The sequence below is a fragment of the Trematomus bernacchii genome, unplaced genomic scaffold (genome assembly GCF_902827165.1).
Source record: "Trematomus bernacchii unplaced genomic scaffold, fTreBer1.1, whole genome shotgun sequence".
Lineage (NCBI taxonomy): Eukaryota > Metazoa > Chordata > Actinopteri > Perciformes > Nototheniidae > Trematomus > Trematomus bernacchii.
In genome coordinates, this window is record NW_022987697.1 from 156384 (window position 1) to 175312 (window position 18929).

Below are 18929 nucleotides of genomic sequence, written 5' to 3' on the forward strand. Positions count from 1 at the left end.
TGATGATAGGCTGGTCTGGGTCCTGATGGTAAGGGGGCTGGCCTGTTGGGTTCTGGTGTTCTGGAAGTTTTAAAGCAGCAGAAGTCTCTGCAGCTGACAGAAGGGACTGCAGCAGTCTGCAGCACAGCAGGTGAGAAACACTGCACTGTGTGTGATGTGCTCATGTTGCATTCATTTACAGTTCCTGACACACTCCGGGGGGGATGGTAAGTTAAGACTGTGAAGTTCAAATGTGCTCAGATATATTAGCGTTTAACCTTTAAGAATGATGTCCAATTTAACTTCAGAAACTGTATCCTATTTCATTCTTGGAGCTTATTTGAATATTGGATATTTGAGGTACTTGTGTTTCATGATAACTGCCATGTTGTACATTGTGATTGTTGTTGCCAACACGTCTCTGATTGTGGTTATCTGCGTGAACAGGAGCTTACATGAACCTATGTACCTTTTTATGTGCAGCCTGTTTGTAAATGAACTGTATGGTAGTACAGGGTTGTTTCCATTCCTTCTGGTTCAGATCCTCTCTGACATTCACACTGTTTCTGCACCGCTCTGCTTCCTGCAGATTTTCTGCTTGCATACATATGGAGGTATTGAGTTTTACAATTTAACCTTCATGTCTTATGACAGATATCTTGCTATCTGTTATCCTCTGCAATATAACACACGTATTACTTCTAAAAAAGCAGTTATCTTCATTATTCTGCCTTGGTTGTACTCTTTTGTGAAGTTCCCGACAACTTTATATTTAAGCATCCGTTTGACACTGTGTGGAAACATAATAAATGGTTTGTATTGTAGTAACTATGCTGTTGTGAAGTTGGCATGTTCTGACACTCAGGTGAACAACATTTATGGACTTTTTAACATTGCTTTATCTGTTTTTGTCCCTTTGTTTCCAATACTCTTCTCGTACATTAAGATCCTCAGAGTGTGTTTCTCTGGTTCCAAACAGACCAGACAGAAAGCTGTCAGTACCTGCACACCTCACCTTGTTTCCCTCCTCAACTTCTCTTTCGGCTGCTGCTTTCAAGTACTTCAGAGTAGATTTGATATGAGCGGTGTTCCCAGTGTGCTGCGTATTATTCTGTCACTGTATTTTCTCATCATACAGCCACTAATGAACCCTGTCATGTACGGACTGCAAATGTCAAAAATACGAAACATATGTAAACATGTGCTCCGTTATAAACTTCTGTCTGGTAGGTCTAATAACTAAAGTGTCAGTGAATGGATCTTAATATCTTGTCTTGAAAAATGCGGATTAAAACATTTTAATTAAATGGGTAAAATGTGTACTATGTTCATACTGTTTGTAGTATTTATTATATATACACATGCATTCCAATATTCATTAATGAACAGACAAATGTCACCTTAATGTAAACACAGTGAAAATATAAACCTATATTAATATATTGCCTTTCTATACATTTAAAACTAAATGTAAAGTATATATATATATATATATAGGGATTGATAGTACATTTAATGATGTCTCTATAACATATCATGTGGATAGTCCTCTGTAGTGTGAACTGTGCAGTGTGAACAAGCATCATGTTATAAATCACTTTGTGGGGGGGTGATGTTTCTGGACTTTTGGTATTTGGTGTAACCAAAATTAACAAGGAGAAATAAACAAGCCTGTATCACAATTCATCTTTGTAGTGTCTATTTATATTGTGATGAAGATATCTTCAAACGACTGTATTCATACATCATGATAACGGCCCATACTCATAAATCATTTTATTGAAAAGAGCAATGTCATCAGCAAAGCACAAGCAACCGTTATTGATTCAGTTATCTCCTCCCTTATTCGCTCAATTCAAACTGGATTCATAAAGTTTTAAAATGATAATAAAAAATATAATATATGACAGATTTGTGCGTAATTCTCTCACAAAGGAACTGTAGGATACACGTTTATGTATGCAAAAAGTTCAAACTAGAAAAAATGAAATAATTTGTCTAAATAGATGTCATTTAAGAATGTGACTCTAAAAGGCAAGTTTGTGATTTTAACACTTTTCTACTGACACTAGGCAGATTTAGCTTGTAGGTCAGAGGGTGAATACAGGCATACTTGGTCATAGTATTTGGGGTGAGGTGAGGTGTTATCACGTGCAGGTGTGATATTCCCCCCTGTAGTCGATCCTTTGTTGTCTAATCTAACTAGCCTTTTGATGTAACACATTTATTTTTTTAAAGACTGTGACTCTAAAAAGCAAGTTTTGTGATTTTAACACTTTTCTACTGACACTCGGCAGATTTAGGCTTTTTTCTCTTGCCAAGATACTTTTAGATACACTTTGAGGTATGCAAAAAGTTAAAACTAGAAAAATCAAATACTTTGTCTAAATAGATGTTATTTAAGAATGTGACTCTTAATGGCAGCTTTTTGATTTAAGTAAGACAATCCAGCTAAACAATGTCGTTGTTGATGACTTTACTGATTTTTGCTTTTTTTCTGCTACCAAGATACTTTTAGATACAGTTTGTTGTCTGAAAACTCTACAACTGGTAGAATGTCAATCACTTTGTAACACATTTATTTTCTTAAAGACTGTGACTCTAAAAGGCAAGTTTGTGATTTTAACACTTATTCACTGACACAAGGCAGATTTTGGCTTTTTTCTCTTGCCAAGATACTTTTAGACACACTTTGAGGTATGCAAAACCTTAAAACTAGAAAATGAAGTACATTGTCTGATTAGATTTTTTCTTAAAGACTGTTTCTCTAAAAGGCAAGTTTGTGATTTTTAACACTTATTTACTGACACAAGGCAGATTTTGACTTTTTTCTCTTTTCTTGTGTTACCAAGATACTTTTAGATACACTTTGATGTATGCAACACTTAACAAAAGGGTATAATATGAAGTACTCTGTAAGGAATGGGGGTTTCTTTAATACCCCGTTTTTTTATTTTTAAAAACACTTGTACAGTTAAATAATGTAGGTTTTCTCTGATATTTGAGTTATTTTCAGCTACCAAGATACTTTTTTGATACACTTTTATGTAGGAACATTTGGCAACTGATAGAATGTCAATTATTTTGTAACAAATGTATTTTCTTAAAGACTGTGACTCTAAAAGGGGAGTTGGTGATTTTAACACTTTTATTTTTCTCCCGTTGTCTTTCACTTACTTTTTGGATAGTTTTATGTATGGACAACTTTACAACTGGTAGAAAGTTAAGTACTTTTTCTGAACAGATTTTCTTTAAGACTGTGACTCTTAAGATAATCCAGTTTTATGGAAGTAACTTAAATTATTTTTGTTTTTTCTCCTACAAAGATACGTTTTGGTAAGTTTTTAGGGAAATGTTGTAATATTGCAACGTTGGCCTTAGGTGGGAGCAGAATTTCTGTATTTCTACTCACATTGTCTGAATAAATATATTGAACAACTAAGGGTTAATTTGCAGGATTGATTGCTTACTTAGCCCTATATCAGTATATAGCATGAATAATAATCACACATCACTCATATTTGTTATGAATAATCATTTATCATTTATTAAATAGTAAGTCGCTTTGGATAAAAGCGTCAGCTAAATGCAATTTATGAAAGCCTCACTCAGGATTTTTTTACCAAGTGTTTTTATTGCTCTTGGGGCATTAAAAACAAGATTTTAACTTTAGTTTTTTATATAATATCTGCATTTTCTCTTGTGAAAAACTAAGTCTTAGTTTGGCCATAGTTATTTAATATATAAAGACTATATATTATTGAATTACAAGATTAGATATACTTCATTTGATCTAAAATATTGATGTGTTCAAATGCTCTTTGAAAACTGAAACTGAAACTGAAAGTCCATGAAAGTTGTCTTCCTGTTTTTGTGAAGGAAGCGCCATCTCCTGGTTAAATCCTGAAATTGAAAATCTGGCAACGCCCTCTTGGAAAATAGTGGGAGGGCTTAACATTCCCAGATACTGGTCTTTGGCAGATCTTAGGCAGGTAACTGGCAGGTAGTAGGCAGGAAGCAGTAAGCTGGAGTCTGAAATAAGATGCTCCATCTGTATCCTAGTAGGTTTAGTCACCATTTGTACCAAGTTACATTATTGTCTGCAGCTTGTTTTTAAGGGCACAGTACAACATATTCCAGTCAATGTTTAAATCTCTCTGTCAAGATCACAAACTTTATCTAACATTTCACATAATTTGTCTAAATAAATTAGGTTTGCATTTGGAGGTCTGTAACGACATCCTACCAACAAAGGTTTCAATTGTGGTAAATTAATTTGCAACCCAAGTACTTCAATATCAGCAGACATCAAATCATATCTCACTTTAGCTGGTATTTGCTTTTGAATGGTGCCACCCCACCTCCATATGCATTTCTGTCCTTTCTAAATATACTATATCCATCAATGTCCACTGCAGCGTCATTAAATGTGTCATCTAAGTGAGTTTCAGATATTGCTAACAAATGAATACCACATGATAATATTTCCTCTATCTCAGACACTTTATTTCTTAGACTACATATATTTATATGAGCCAATTTGAGCCCTTTACTTGGTAACTTCTTCGACATTAAGATGGCAATTTAAATGTTATCTCTTTTTCACTTCCTATCAAATTGAGAGCTGAACTAAAACATACATGTAACACAATTTCAACCGCACACACCATCACATACATAACCCAACATGTATCTGCACATAGATTGCTATAAATGTGCATACTCACTCGCTCAATTAGACGAACCTCCTGGTAGCTGCAAAACATTTTTAGATTATAGTATGAAATAGATTAATGGTAATTTCTCGCAACACAAGATCTAATTAATAAATAAAAATTACATTTTAAGAGGAATGAACAACAATAGAGACCAGTTAAGATTGGTCTCTATTCAAAATCTAATAAACCTAATTTCATACTCGCAGTTGATGAAGTAAATAAGTTCAAATAAATGAGTAGATAACTCATAGACCAGTGAATATTGGCCCACAAGAAAATAATTCCCATTTTCATAATACAATTCATTTCTTCTCCTAATATACATAATCATACCATCTATCAGGTCATGTCAATCAGTCATTTCCCACCTTCATTTCTGGTTTGAACTGAAACCGGGCTTATCACTGTTTTATAGAAACGCTCAGCTTCACTACAGTTCCGATAAAGTTTGGTTTGTCCATTGAAGGTTACGATGAGCGTTGCGGGGAACAATAGTCCATGCCTCACCTCAGCCTTGCGCATCCTGACGTCATTGAATAGGGCTCTCTTCCTGGCAATATCCGGAGTAATATCAGGAAATATCTTCACTCGCATGTCACGGAAAATAATCTCTCCCTTGCTTCTTGCCAGCTTCAAGATAGCTTCCTTAGCTTGATATCTCTGCATAGTGACAATCATAGGTCTGGGTCTCAAGTCAGTCCCCTGCCCAAACCTGTATGCAATCTCGACTGCCGGTTCACATGAGAGCTCACTTCCGAACACCTCATTTAAAATGTTTGTCACAAAGGCAATGGGATCGCTCTTCTCAATGTCCGTTTTCAGTCCAATCACACGTAGATTAAACCTTCTGCTTTGAATCTCCATTCTCTCTATTTTGTCTTTAAACTCTTTGTTTTCCTTCTTTAGATTGCCATTTGCGGTTTTGAGTATAGCAACCCTACAATCCATGTCGGTCAGCCCCTCCTCCATATCACCGAGCTTCTGACAACATGAGTCAAGTTCTCCCTTTAAAGCATCAAGCTGCGGCTGGAATCTCTCGAAAGCAGCCCCTATCTCCTCTCTTATTATGGAGCGTATTAGTGCCAACAGCTCCGAGTGGTTCACCTGCGAGGCCCCGCTTTCCATGGCGTTCTCCTCTGCTGCTTGTGTGTCACTCACTCCCGAAAGACCCGCTGCTGTCATTCAATGGCACTTTAGCCTTTTTGTTTGCTTTCTTCGATGGCATTACATTCCCCGCATCGTATTTCACTATAAACTTTGACTGAACAACTTGCTCATCTGATCATAACCTGATGTTTCAAAAGGTTTGATACGGGAGCTCTCAGACTTCCCACACTACTTCCGCACATGCGCATTCGTGAATATACTGCTGATGTATTTAATGTCGTAGAACAAAACGTGATCCGTCTCTTACATTTGTGTCAACCACAGACCTCATTTCCAGCTATTTTCTAAAAACTAGTTCAAAAAACCTTTGACTCTGAGACGAGGGAACCGGAAGTGGTAAAATGCTAACTCACTTCTGGGTTTTAGCACTCGTTCCTGCACCACTCTATAGGTGTCACTATTTAGTAGAAGAAAGACGGGTTAACTCAGGAGTAATTGACTTTGACTGTACAATCTGAGGCAAGTCTGGAAATTCACTCCATCGGAAGAAAATGACACTTATACACATAGTAGACTAATGGGTGTGCATTTTATTCTGCTTCTGCTGATAGGATATAAAGTCAGCCACAGTGAGAGGGAAAATAATAACAGGGTTTTACTGGGTAGTTCACCATAGAAGCACTCTCGAAGAATTTTGTGTTGCAACTGAAGAGGGCAGTTAAGGTTTTAACCGGCGACATAAGGATTGTATCTTAGAAGATTGTCCAGAGGTTTAAAAGAAATGGTTTAACCGACGACAATGATTTTACCAATTCAATACACACAAAGCTCTTATCATTACAAACATATCAAATTGGCTTCCATAAGGCCAGCCTAACCAGAAGTAGACCATCATAATGTGCTTTTTTCCTGTATTTTTAGAAAACTTTTACAATCTCCTCCTAAAGAATAGATCACTTACACTTTGGACGGAAAACCCCATGTCATTTGTTACGCTATATTGCAAAAGAATAGTTGATAGGTCAAAGCAAAACACACCATTTTTTACCATTTACATGTGTCAACTAAAGATTGAGCTGCTCCAAACATGACTTTCTTGATGATAGGCTGGTCTGGGTCCTGATGGTAAGGGGGCTGGCCTGTTGGGTTCTGGTGTTCTGGAAGTTTTAAAGCAGCAGAAGTCTCTGCAGCTGACAGAAGGGACTGCAGCAGTCTGCAGCACAGCAGGTGAGAAACACTGCACTGTGTGTGATGTGCTCATGTTGCATTCATTTACAGTTCCTGACACACTCCGGGGGGGATGGTAAGTTAAGACTGTGAAGTTCAAATGTGCTCAGATATATTAGCGTTTAACCTTTAAGAATGATGTCCAATTTAACTTCAGAAACTGTATCCTATTTCATTCTTGGAGCTTATTTGAATATTGGATATTTGAGGTACTTGTGTTTCATGATAACTGCCATGTTGTACATTGTGATTGTTGTTGCCAACACGTCTCTGATTGTGGTTATCTGCGTGAACAGGAGCTTACATGAACCTATGTACCTTTTTATGTGCAGCCTGTTTGTAAATGAACTGTATGGTAGTACAGGGTTGTTTCCATTCCTTCTGGTTCAGATCCTCTCTGACATTCACACTGTTTCTGCACCGCTCTGCTTCCTGCAGATTTTCTGCTTGCATACATATGGAGGTATTGAGTTTTACAATTTAACCTTCATGTCTTATGACAGATATCTTGCTATCTGTTATCCTCTGCAATATAACACACGTATTACTTCTAAAAAAGCAGTTATCTTCATTATTCTGCCTTGGTTGTACTCTTTTGTGAAGTTCCCGACAACTTTATATTTAAGCATCCGTTTGACACTGTGTGGAAACATAATAAATGGTTTGTATTGTAGTAACTATGCTGTTGTGAAGTTGGCATGTTCTGACACTCAGGTGAACAACATTTATGGACTTTTTAACATTGCTTTATCTGTTTTTGTCCCTTTGTTTCCAATACTCTTCTCGTACATTAAGATCCTCAGAGTGTGTTTCTCTGGTTCCAAACAGACCAGACAGAAAGCTGTCAGTACCTGCACACCTCACCTTGTTTCCCTCCTCAACTTCTCTTTCGGCTGCTGCTTTCAAGTACTTCAGAGTAGATTTGATATGAGCGGTGTTCCCAGTGTGCTGCGTATTATTCTGTCACTGTATTTTCTCATCATACAGCCACTAATGAACCCTGTCATGTACGGACTGCAAATGTCAAAAATACGAAACATATGTAAACATGTGCTCCGTTATAAACTTCTGTCTGGTAGGTCTAATAACTAAAGTGTCAGTGAATGGATCTTAATATCTTGTCTTGAAAAATGCGGATTAAAACATTTTAATTAAATGGGTAAAATGTGTACTATGTTCATACTGTTTGTAGTATTTATTATATATACACATGCATTCCAATATTCATTAATGAACAGACAAATGTCACCTTAATGTAAACACAGTGAAAATATAAACCTATATTAATATATTGCCTTTCTATACATTTAAAACTAAATGTAAAGTATATATATATATATATATAGGGATTGATAGTACATTTAATGATGTCTCTATAACATATCATGTGGATAGTCCTCTGTAGTGTGAACTGTGCAGTGTGAACAAGCATCATGTTATAAATCACTTTGTGGGGGGGTGATGTTTCTGGACTTTTGGTATTTGGTGTAACCAAAATTAACAAGGAGAAATAAACAAGCCTGTATCACAATTCATCTTTGTAGTGTCTATTTTATATTGTGATGAAGATATCTTCAAACGACTGTATTCATACATCATGATAACGGCCCATACTCATAAATCATTTTATTGAAAAGAGCAATGTCATCAGCAAAGCACAAGCAACCGTTATTGATTCAGTTATCTCCTCCCTTATTCGCTCAATTCAAACTGGATTCATAAAGTTTAAAATGATAATAAAAAATATAATATATGACAGATTTGTGCGTAATTCTCTCACAAAGGAACTGTAGGATACACGTTTATGTATGCAAAAAGTTCAAACTAGAAAAAATGAAATAATTTGTCTAAATAGATGTCATTTAAGAATGTGACTCTAAAAGGCAAGTTTGTGATTTTAACACTTTTCTACTGACACTAGGCAGATTTAGCTTGTAGGTCAGAGGGTGAATACAGGCATACTTGGTCATAGTATTTGGGGTGAGGTGAGGTGTTATCACGTGCAGGTGTGATATTCCCCCCTGTAGTCGATCCTTTGTTGTCTAATCTAACTAGCCTTTTGATGTAACACATTTATTTTTTTAAAGACTGTGACTCTAAAAAGCAAGTTTTGTGATTTTAACACTTTTCTACTGACACTCGGCAGATTTAGGCTTTTTTCTCTTGCCAAGATACTTTTAGATACACTTTGAGGTATGCAAAAAGTTAAAACTAGAAAAATCAAATACTTTGTCTAAATAGATGTTATTTAAGAATGTGACTCTTAATGGCAGCTTTTTGATTTAAGTAAGACAATCCAGCTAAACAATGTCGTTGTTGATGACTTTACTGATTTTTGCTTTTTTTCTGCTACCAAGATACTTTTAGATACAGTTTGTTGTCTGAAAACTCTACAACTGGTAGAATGTCAATCACTTTGTAACACATTTATTTTCTTAAAGACTGTGACTCTAAAAGGCAAGTTTGTGATTTTAACACTTATTCACTGACACAAGGCAGATTTTGGCTTTTTTTCTCTTGCCAAGATACTTTTAGACACACTTTGAGGTATGCAAAACCTTAAAACTAGAAAATGAAGTACATTGTCTGATTAGATTTTTTCTTAAAGACTGTTTCTCTAAAAGGCAAGTTTGTGATTTTTAACACTTATTTACTGACACAAGGCAGATTTTGACTTTTTTCTCTTTTCTTGTGTTACCAAGATACTTTTAGATACACTTTGATGTATGCAACACTTAACAAAAGGGTATAATATGAAGTACTTTGTAAGGAATGGGGGTTTCTTTAATACCCCGTTTTTTATTTTTAAAAACACTTGTACAGTTAAATAATGTAGGTTTTCTCTGATATTGAGTTATTTTCAGCTACCAAGATACTTTTTTGATACACTTTTATGTAGGAACATTTGGCAACTGATAGAATGTCAATTATTTTGTAACAAATGTATTTTCTTAAAGACTGTGACTCTAAAAGGGGAGTTGGTGATTTTAACACTTTTATTTTTCTCCCGTTGTCTTTCACTTACTTTTTGGATAGTTTTATGTATGACAACTTTACAACTGGTAGAAAGTTAAGTACTTTTTCTGAACAGATTTTCTTTAAGACTGTGACTCTTAAGATAATCCAGTTTTATGGAAGTAACTTAAATTATTTTTGTTTTTTCTCCTACAAAGATACGTTTTGGTAAGTTTTTAGGGAAATGTTGTAATATTGCAACGTTGGCCTTAGGTGGGAGCAGAATTTCTGTATTTCTACTCACATTGTCTGAATAAATATATTGAACAACTAAGGGTTAATTTGCAGGATTGATTGCTTACTTAGCCCTATATCAGTATATAGCATGAATAATAATCACACATCACTCATATTTGTTATGAATAATCATTTATCATTTATTAAATAGTAAGTCGCTTTGGATAAAGCGTCAGCTAAATGCAATTTATGAAAGCCTCACTCAGGATTTTTTTACCAAGTGTTTTTATTGCTCTTGGGGCATTAAAAACAAGATTTTAACTTTAGTTTTTTATATAATATCTGCATTTTCTCTTGTGAAAAACTAAGTCTTAGTTTGGCCATAGTTATTTAATATATAAAGACTATATATTATTGAATTACAAGATTAGATATACTTCATTTGATCTAAAATATTGATGTGTTCAAATGCTCTTTGAAAACTGAAACTGAAACTGAAAGTCCATGAAAGTTGTCTTCCTGTTTTTGTGAAGGAAGCGCCATCTCCTGGTTAAATCCTGAAATTGAAAATCTGGCAACGCCCTCTTGGAAAATAGTGGGAGGGCTTAACATTCCCAGATACTGGTCTTTGGCAGATCTTAGGCAGGTAACTGGCAGGTAGTAGGCAGGAAGCAGTAAGCTGGAGTCTGAAATAAGATGCTCCATCTGTATCCTAGTAGGTTTAGTCACCATTTGTACCAAGTTACATTATTGTCTGCAGCTTGTTTTTAAGGGCACAGTACAACATATTCCAGTCAATGTTTAAATCTCTCTGTCAAGATCACAAACTTTATCTAACATTTCACATAATTTGTCTAAATAAATTAGGTTTGCATTTGGAGGTCTGTAACGACATCCTACCAACAAAGGTTTCAATTGTGGTAAATTAATTTGCAACCCAAGTACTTCAATATCAGCAGACATCAAATCATATCTCACTTTAGCTGGTATTTGCTTTTGAATGGTGCCACCCCACCTCCATATGCATTTCTGTCCTTTCTAAATATACTATATCCATCAATGTCCACTGCAGCGTCATTAAATGTGTCATCTAAGTGAGTTTCAGATATTGCTAACAAATGAATACCACATGATAATATTTCCTCTATCTCAGACACTTTATTTCTTAGACTACATATATTTATATGAGCCAATTTGAGCCCTTTACTTGGTAACTTCTTCGACATTAAGATGGCAATTTAAATGTTATCTCTTTTTCACTTCCTATCAAATTGAGAGCTGAACTAAAACATACATGTAACACAATTTCAACCGCACACACCATCACATACATAACCCAACATGTATCTGCACATAGATTGCTATAAATGTGCATACTCACTCGCTCAATTAGACGAACCTCCTGGTAGCTGCAAAACATTTTTAGATTATAGTATGAAATAGATTAATGGTAATTTCTCGCAACACAAGATCTAATTAATAAATAAAAATTACATTTTAAGAGGAATGAACAACAATAGAGACCAGTTAAGATTGGTCTCTATTCAAAATCTAATAAACCTAATTTCATACTCGCAGTTGATGAAGTAAATAAGTTCAAATAAATGAGTAGATAACTCATAGACCAGTGAATATTGGCCCACAAGAAAATAATTCCCATTTTCATAATACAATTCATTTCTTCTCCTAATATACATAATCATACCATCTATCAGGTCATGTCAATCAGTCATTTCCCACCTTCATTTCTGGTTTGAACTGAAACCGGGCTTATCACTGTTTTTATAGAAACGCTCAGCTTCACTACAGTTCCGATAAAGTTTGGTTTGTCCATTGAAGGTTACGATGAGCGTTGCGGGGAACAATAGTCCATGCCTCACCTCAGCCTTGCGCATCCTGACGTCATTGAATAGGGCTCTCTTCCTGGCAATATCCGGAGTAATATCAGGAAATATCTTCACTCGCATGTCACGGAAAATAATCTCTCCCTTGCTTCTTGCCAGCTTCAAGATAGCTTCCTTAGCTTGATATCTCTGCATAGTGACAATCATAGGTCTGGGTCTCAAGTCAGTCCCCTGCCCAAACCTGTATGCAATCTCGACTGCCGGTTCACATGAGAGCTCACTTCCGAACACCTCATTTAAAATGTTTGTCACAAAGGCAATGGGATCGCTCTTCTCAATGTCCGTTTTCAGTCCAATCACACGTAGATTAAACCTTCTGCTTTGAATCTCCATTCTCTCTATTTTGTCTTTAAACTCTTTGTTTTCCTTCTTTAGATTGCCATTTGCGGTTTTGAGTATAGCAACCCTACAATCCATGTCGGTCAGCCCCTCCTCCATATCACCGAGCTTCTGACAACATGAGTCAAGTTCTCCCTTTAAAGCATCAAGCTGCGGCTGGAATCTCTCGAAAGCAGCCCCTATCTCCTCTCTTATTATGGAGCGTATTAGTGCCAACAGCTCCGAGTGGTTCACCTGCGAGGCCCCGCTTTCCATGGCGTTCTCCTCTGCTGCTTGTGTGTCACTCACTCCCGAAAGACCGCTGCTGTCATTCAATGGCACTTTAGCCTTTTTGTTTGCTTTCTTCGATGGCATTACATTCCCCGCATCGTATTTCACTATAAACTTTGACTGAACAACTTGCTCATCTGATCATAACCTGATGTTTCAAAAGGTTTGATACGGGAGCTCTCAGACTTCCCACACTACTTCCGCACATGCGCATTCGTGAATATACTGCTGATGTATTTAATGTCGTAGAACAAAACGTGATCCGTCTCTTACATTTGTGTCAACCACAGACCTCATTTCCAGCTATTTTCTAAAAACTAGTTCAAAAAACCTTTGACTCTGAGACGAGGGAACCGGAAGTGGTAAAATGCTAACTCACTTCTGGGTTTTAGCACTCGTTCCTGCACCACTCTATAGGTGTCACTATTTAGTAGAAGAAAGACGGGTTAACTCAGGAGTAATTGACTTTGACTGTACAATCTGAGGCAAGTCTGGAAATTCACTCCATCGGAAGAAAATGACACTTATACACATAGTAGACTAATGGGTGTGCATTTTATTCAGCTTCTGCTGATAGGATATAAAGTCAGCCACAGTGAGAGGGAAAATAATAACAGGGTTTTACTGGGTAGTTCACCATAGAAGCACTCTCGAAGAATTTTGTGTTGCAACTGAAGAGGGCAGTTAAGGTTTTAACCGGCGACATAAGGATTGTATCTTAGAAGATTGTCCAGAGGTTTAAAGAAATGGTTTAACCGACGACAATGATTTTACCAATTCAATACACACAAAGCTCTTATCATTACAAACATATCAAATTGGCTTCCATAAGGCCAGCCTAACCAGAAGTAGACCATCATAATGTGCTTTTTTCCTGTATTTTTAGAAAACTTTTACAATCTCCTCCTAAAGAATAGATCACTTACACTTTGGACGGAAAACCCCATGTCATTTGTTACGCTATATTGCAAAAGAATAGTTGATAGGTCAAAGCAAAACACACCATTTTTTACCATTTACATGTGTCAACTAAAGATTGAGCTGCTCCAAACATGACTTTCTTGATGATAGGCTGGTCTGGGTCCTGATGGTAAGGGGGCTGGCCTGTTGGGTTCTGGTGTTCTGGAAGTTTTAAAGCAGCAGAAGTCTCTGCAGCTGACAGAAGGGACTGCAGCAGTCTGCAGCACAGCAGGTGAGAAACACTGCACTGTGTGTGATGTGCTCATGTTGCATTCATTTACAGTTCCTGACACACTCCGGGGGGGATGGTAAGTTAAGACTGTGAAGTTCAAATGTGCTCAGATATATTAGCGTTTAACCTTTAAGAATGATGTCCAATTTAACTTCAGAAACTGTATCCTATTTCATTCTTGGAGCTTATTTGAATATTGGATATTTGAGGTACTTGTGTTTCATGATAACTGCCATGTTGTACATTGTGATTGTTGTTGCCAACACGTCTCTGATTGTGGTTATCTGCGTGAACAGGAGCTTACATGAACCTATGTACCTTTTTATGTGCAGCCTGTTTGTAAATGAACTGTATGGTAGTACAGGGTTGTTTCCATTCCTTCTGGTTCAGATCCTCTCTGACATTCACACTGTTTCTGCACCGCTCTGCTTCCTGCAGATTTTCTGCTTGCATACATATGGAGGTATTGAGTTTTACAATTTAACCTTCATGTCTTATGACAGATATCTTGCTATCTGTTATCCTCTGCAATATAACACACGTATTACTTCTAAAAAAGCAGTTATCTTCATTATTCTGCCTTGGTTGTACTCTTTTGTGAAGTTCCCGACAACTTTATATTTAAGCATCCGTTTGACACTGTGTGGAAACATAATAAATGGTTTGTATTGTAGTAACTATGCTGTTGTGAAGTTGGCATGTTCTGACACTCAGGTGAACAACATTTATGGACTTTTTAACATTGCTTTATCTGTTTTTGTCCCTTTGTTTCCAATACTCTTCTCGTACATTAAGATCCTCAGAGTGTGTTTCTCTGGTTCCAAACAGACCAGACAGAAAGCTGTCAGTACCTGCACACCTCACCTTGTTTCCCTCCTCAACTTCTCTTTCGGCTGCTGCTTTCAAGTACTTCAGAGTAGATTTGATATGAGCGGTGTTCCCAGTGTGCTGCGTATTATTCTGTCACTGTATTTTCTCATCATACAGCCACTAATGAACCCTGTCATGTACGGACTGCAAATGTCAAAAATACGAAACATATGTAAACATGTGCTCCGTTATAAACTTCTGTCTGGTAGGTCTAATAACTAAAGTGTCAGTGAATGGATCTTAATATCTTGTCTTGAAAAATGCGGATTAAAACATTTTAATTAAATGGGTAAAATGTGTACTATGTTCATACTGTTTGTAGTATTTATTATATATACACATGCATTCCAATATTCATTAATGAACAGACAAATGTCACCTTAATGTAAACACAGTGAAAATATAAACCTATATTAATATATTGCCTTTCTATACATTTAAAACTAAATGTAAAGTATATATATATATATATATAGGGATTGATAGTACATTTAATGATGTCTCTATAACATATCATGTGGATAGTCCTCTGTAGTGTGAACTGTGCAGTGTGAACAAGCATCATGTTATAAATCACTTTGTGGGGGGGTGATGTTTCTGGACTTTTGGTATTTGGTGTAACCAAAATTAACAAGGAGAAATAAACAAGCCTGTATCACAATTCATCTTTGTAGTGTCTATTTTATATTGTGATGAAGATATCTTCAAACGACTGTATTCATACATCATGATAACGGCCCATACTCATAAATCATTTATTGAAAAGAGCAATGTCATCAGCAAAGCACAAGCAACCGTTATTGATTCAGTTATCTCCTCCCTTATTCGCTCAATTCAAACTGGATTCATAAAGTTTAAAATGATAATAAAAAATATAATATATGACAGATTTGTGCGTAATTCTCTCACAAAGGAACTGTAGGATACACGTTTATGTATGCAAAAAGTTCAAACTAGAAAAAATGAAATAATTTGTCTAAATAGATGTCATTTAAGAATGTGACTCTAAAAGGCAAGTTTGTGATTTTAACACTTTTCTACTGACACTAGGCAGATTTAGCTTGTAGGTCAGAGGGTGAATACAGGCATACTTGGTCATAGTATTTGGGGTGAGGTGAGGTGTTATCACGTGCAGGTGTGATATTCCCCCCTGTAGTCGATCCTTTGTTGTCTAATCTAACTAGCCTTTTGATGTAACACATTTATTTTTTTAAAGACTGTGACTCTAAAAAGCAAGTTTTGTGATTTTAACACTTTTCTACTGACACTCGGCAGATTTAGGCTTTTTTCTCTTGCCAAGATACTTTTAGATACACTTTGAGGTATGCAAAAAGTTAAAACTAGAAAAATCAAATACTTTGTCTAAATAGATGTTATTTAAGAATGTGACTCTTAATGGCAGCTTTTGATTTAAGTAAGACAATCCAGCTAAACAATGTCGTTGTTGATGACTTTACTGATTTTTGCTTTTTTTCTGCTACCAAGATACTTTTAGATACAGTTTGTTGTCTGAAAACTCTACAACTGGTAGAATGTCAATCACTTTGTAACACATTTATTTTCTTAAAGACTGTGACTCTAAAAGGCAAGTTTGTGATTTTAACACTTATTCACTGACACAAGGCAGATTTTGGCTTTTTTCTCTTGCCAAGATACTTTTAGACACACTTTGAGGTATGCAAAACCTTAAAACTAGAAAATGAAGTACATTGTCTGATTAGATTTTTTCTTAAAGACTGTTTCTCTAAAAGGCAAGTTTGTGATTTTTAACACTTATTTACTGACACAAGGCAGATTTTGACTTTTTTCTCTTTTCTTGTGTTACCAAGATACTTTTAGATACACTTTGATGTATGCAACACTTAACAAAAGGGTATAATATGAAGTACTTTGTAAGGAATGGGGGTTTCTTTAATACCCCGTTTTTTATTTTTAAAAACACTTGTACAGTTAAATAATGTAGGTTTCTCTGATATTTGAGTTATTTTCAGCTACCAAGATACTTTTTTGATACACTTTTATGTAGGAACATTTGGCAACTGATAGAATGTCAATTATTTTGTAACAAATGTATTTTCTTAAAGACTGTGACTCTAAAAGGGGAGTTGGTGATTTTAACACTTTATTTTTCTCCCGTTGTCTTTCACTTACTTTTTGGATAGTTTTATGTATGACAACTTTACAACTGGTAGAAAGTTAAGTACTTTTTCTGAACAGATTTTCTTTAAGACTGTGACTCTTAAGATAATCCAGTTTTATGGAAGTAACTTAAATTATTTTTGTTTTTTCTCCTACAAAGATACGTTTTGGTAAGTTTTTAGGGAAATGTTGTAATATTGCAACGTTGGCCTTAGGTGGGAGCAGAATTTCTGTATTTCTACTCACATTGTCTGAATAAATATATTGAACAACTAAGGGTTAATTTGCAGGATTGATTGCTTACTTAGCCCTATATCAGTATATAGCATGAATAATAATCACACATCACTCATATTTGTTATGAATAATCATTTATCATTTATTAAATAGTAAGTCGCTTTGGATAAAAGCGTCAGCTAAATGCAATTTATGAAAGCCTCACTCAGGATTTTTTTACCAAGTGTTTTTATTGCTCTTGGGGCATTAAAAACAAGATTTTAACTTTAGTTTTTTATATAATATCTGCATTTTCTCTTGTGAAAAACTAAGTCTTAGTTTGGCCATAGTTATTTAATATATAAAGACTATATATTATTGAATTACAAGATTAGATATACTTCATTTGATCTAAAATATTGATGTGTTCAAATGCTCTTTGAAAACTGAAACTGAAACTGAAAGTCCATGAAAGTTGTCTTCCTGTTTTTGTGAAGGAAGCGCCATCTCCTGGTTAAATCCTGAAATTGAAAATCTGGCAACGCCCTCTTGGAAAATAGTGGGAGGGCTTAACATTCCCAGATACTGGTCTTTGGCAGATCTTAGGCAGGTAACTGGCAGGTAGTAGGCAGGAAGCAGTAAGCTGGAGTCTGAAATAAGATGCTCCATCTGTATCCTAGTAGGTTTAGTCACCATTTGTACCAAGTTACATTATTGTCTGCAGCTTGTTTTTAAGGGCACAGTACAACATATTCCAGTCAATGTTTAAATCTCTCTGTCAAGATCACAAACTTTATCTAACATTTCACATAATTTGTCTAAATAAATTAGGTTTGCATTTGGAGGTCTGTAACGACATCCTACCAACAAAGGTTTCAATTGTGGTAAATTAATTTGCAACCCAAGTACTTCAATATCAGCAGACATCAAATCATATCTCACTTTAGCTGGTATTTGCTTTTGAATGGTGCCACCCCACCTCCATATGCATTTCTGTCCTTTCTAAATATACTATATCCATCAATGTCCACTGCAGCGTCATTAAATGTGTCATCTAAGTGAGTTTCAGATATTGCTAACAAATGAATACCACATGATAATATTTCCTCTATCTCAGACACTTTATTTCTTAGACTACATATATTTATATGAGCCAATTTGAGCCCTTTACTTGGTAACTTCTTCGACATTAAGATGGCAATTTAAATGTTATCTCTTTTTCACTTCCTATCAAATTGAGAGCTGAACTAAAACATACATGTAACACAATTTCAACCGCACACACCATCACATACATAACCCAACATGTATCTGCACATAGATTGCTATAAATGTGCATACTCACTCGCTCAATTAGACGAACCTCCTGGTAGCTGCAAAACATTTTTAGATTATAGTATGAAATAGATTAATGGTAATGTCTCGCAACACAAGATCTAATTAATAAATAAAAATTACATTTTAAGAGGAATGAACAACAATAGAGACCAGTTAAGATTGGTCTCTATTCAAAATCTAATAAACCTAATTTCATACTCGCAGTTGATGAAGTAAATAAGTTCAAATAAATGAGTAGATAACTCATAGACCAGTGAATATTGGCCCACAAGAAAATAATTCCCATTTTCATAATACAATTCATTTCTTCTCCTAATATACATAATCATACCATCTATCAGGTCATGTCAATCAGTCATTTCCCACCTTCATTTCTGGTTTGAACTGAAACCGGGCTTATCACTGTTTTATAGAAACGCTCAGCTTCACTACAGTTCC

At 35.6% G+C, this 18929-nt stretch overlaps 3 protein-coding genes across 3 annotated transcripts; all 3 read left to right on the forward strand.

Annotated features, from left to right (window-relative positions):
- Positions 1-364: 364 nt before the first annotated feature.
- On the forward strand, positions 365-1324 carry LOC117489298 (olfactory receptor 1030-like). The gene has a single exon (XM_034138505.1). It carries the CDS (start codon positions 365-367, stop codon positions 1220-1222), a length of 858 nt encoding a protein of 285 aa, XP_033994396.1. The 3' UTR covers positions 1223-1324.
- A 5941-nt stretch (positions 1325-7265) lies between these two features.
- On the forward strand, positions 7266-8225 carry LOC117489297 (olfactory receptor 1030-like). The gene has a single exon (XM_034138504.1). It carries the CDS (start codon positions 7266-7268, stop codon positions 8121-8123), a length of 858 nt encoding a protein of 285 aa, XP_033994395.1. The 3' UTR covers positions 8124-8225.
- Positions 8226-14162: 5937 nt separating this feature from the next.
- Positions 14163-15122, forward strand: LOC117489296 (olfactory receptor 1030-like). The gene has a single exon (XM_034138503.1). The coding sequence runs from the start codon at positions 14163-14165 to the stop codon at positions 15018-15020; it is 858 nt and encodes a 285-aa protein (XP_033994394.1). The 3' UTR covers positions 15021-15122.
- The last annotated feature ends 3807 nt before the right edge of the window (positions 15123-18929 follow it).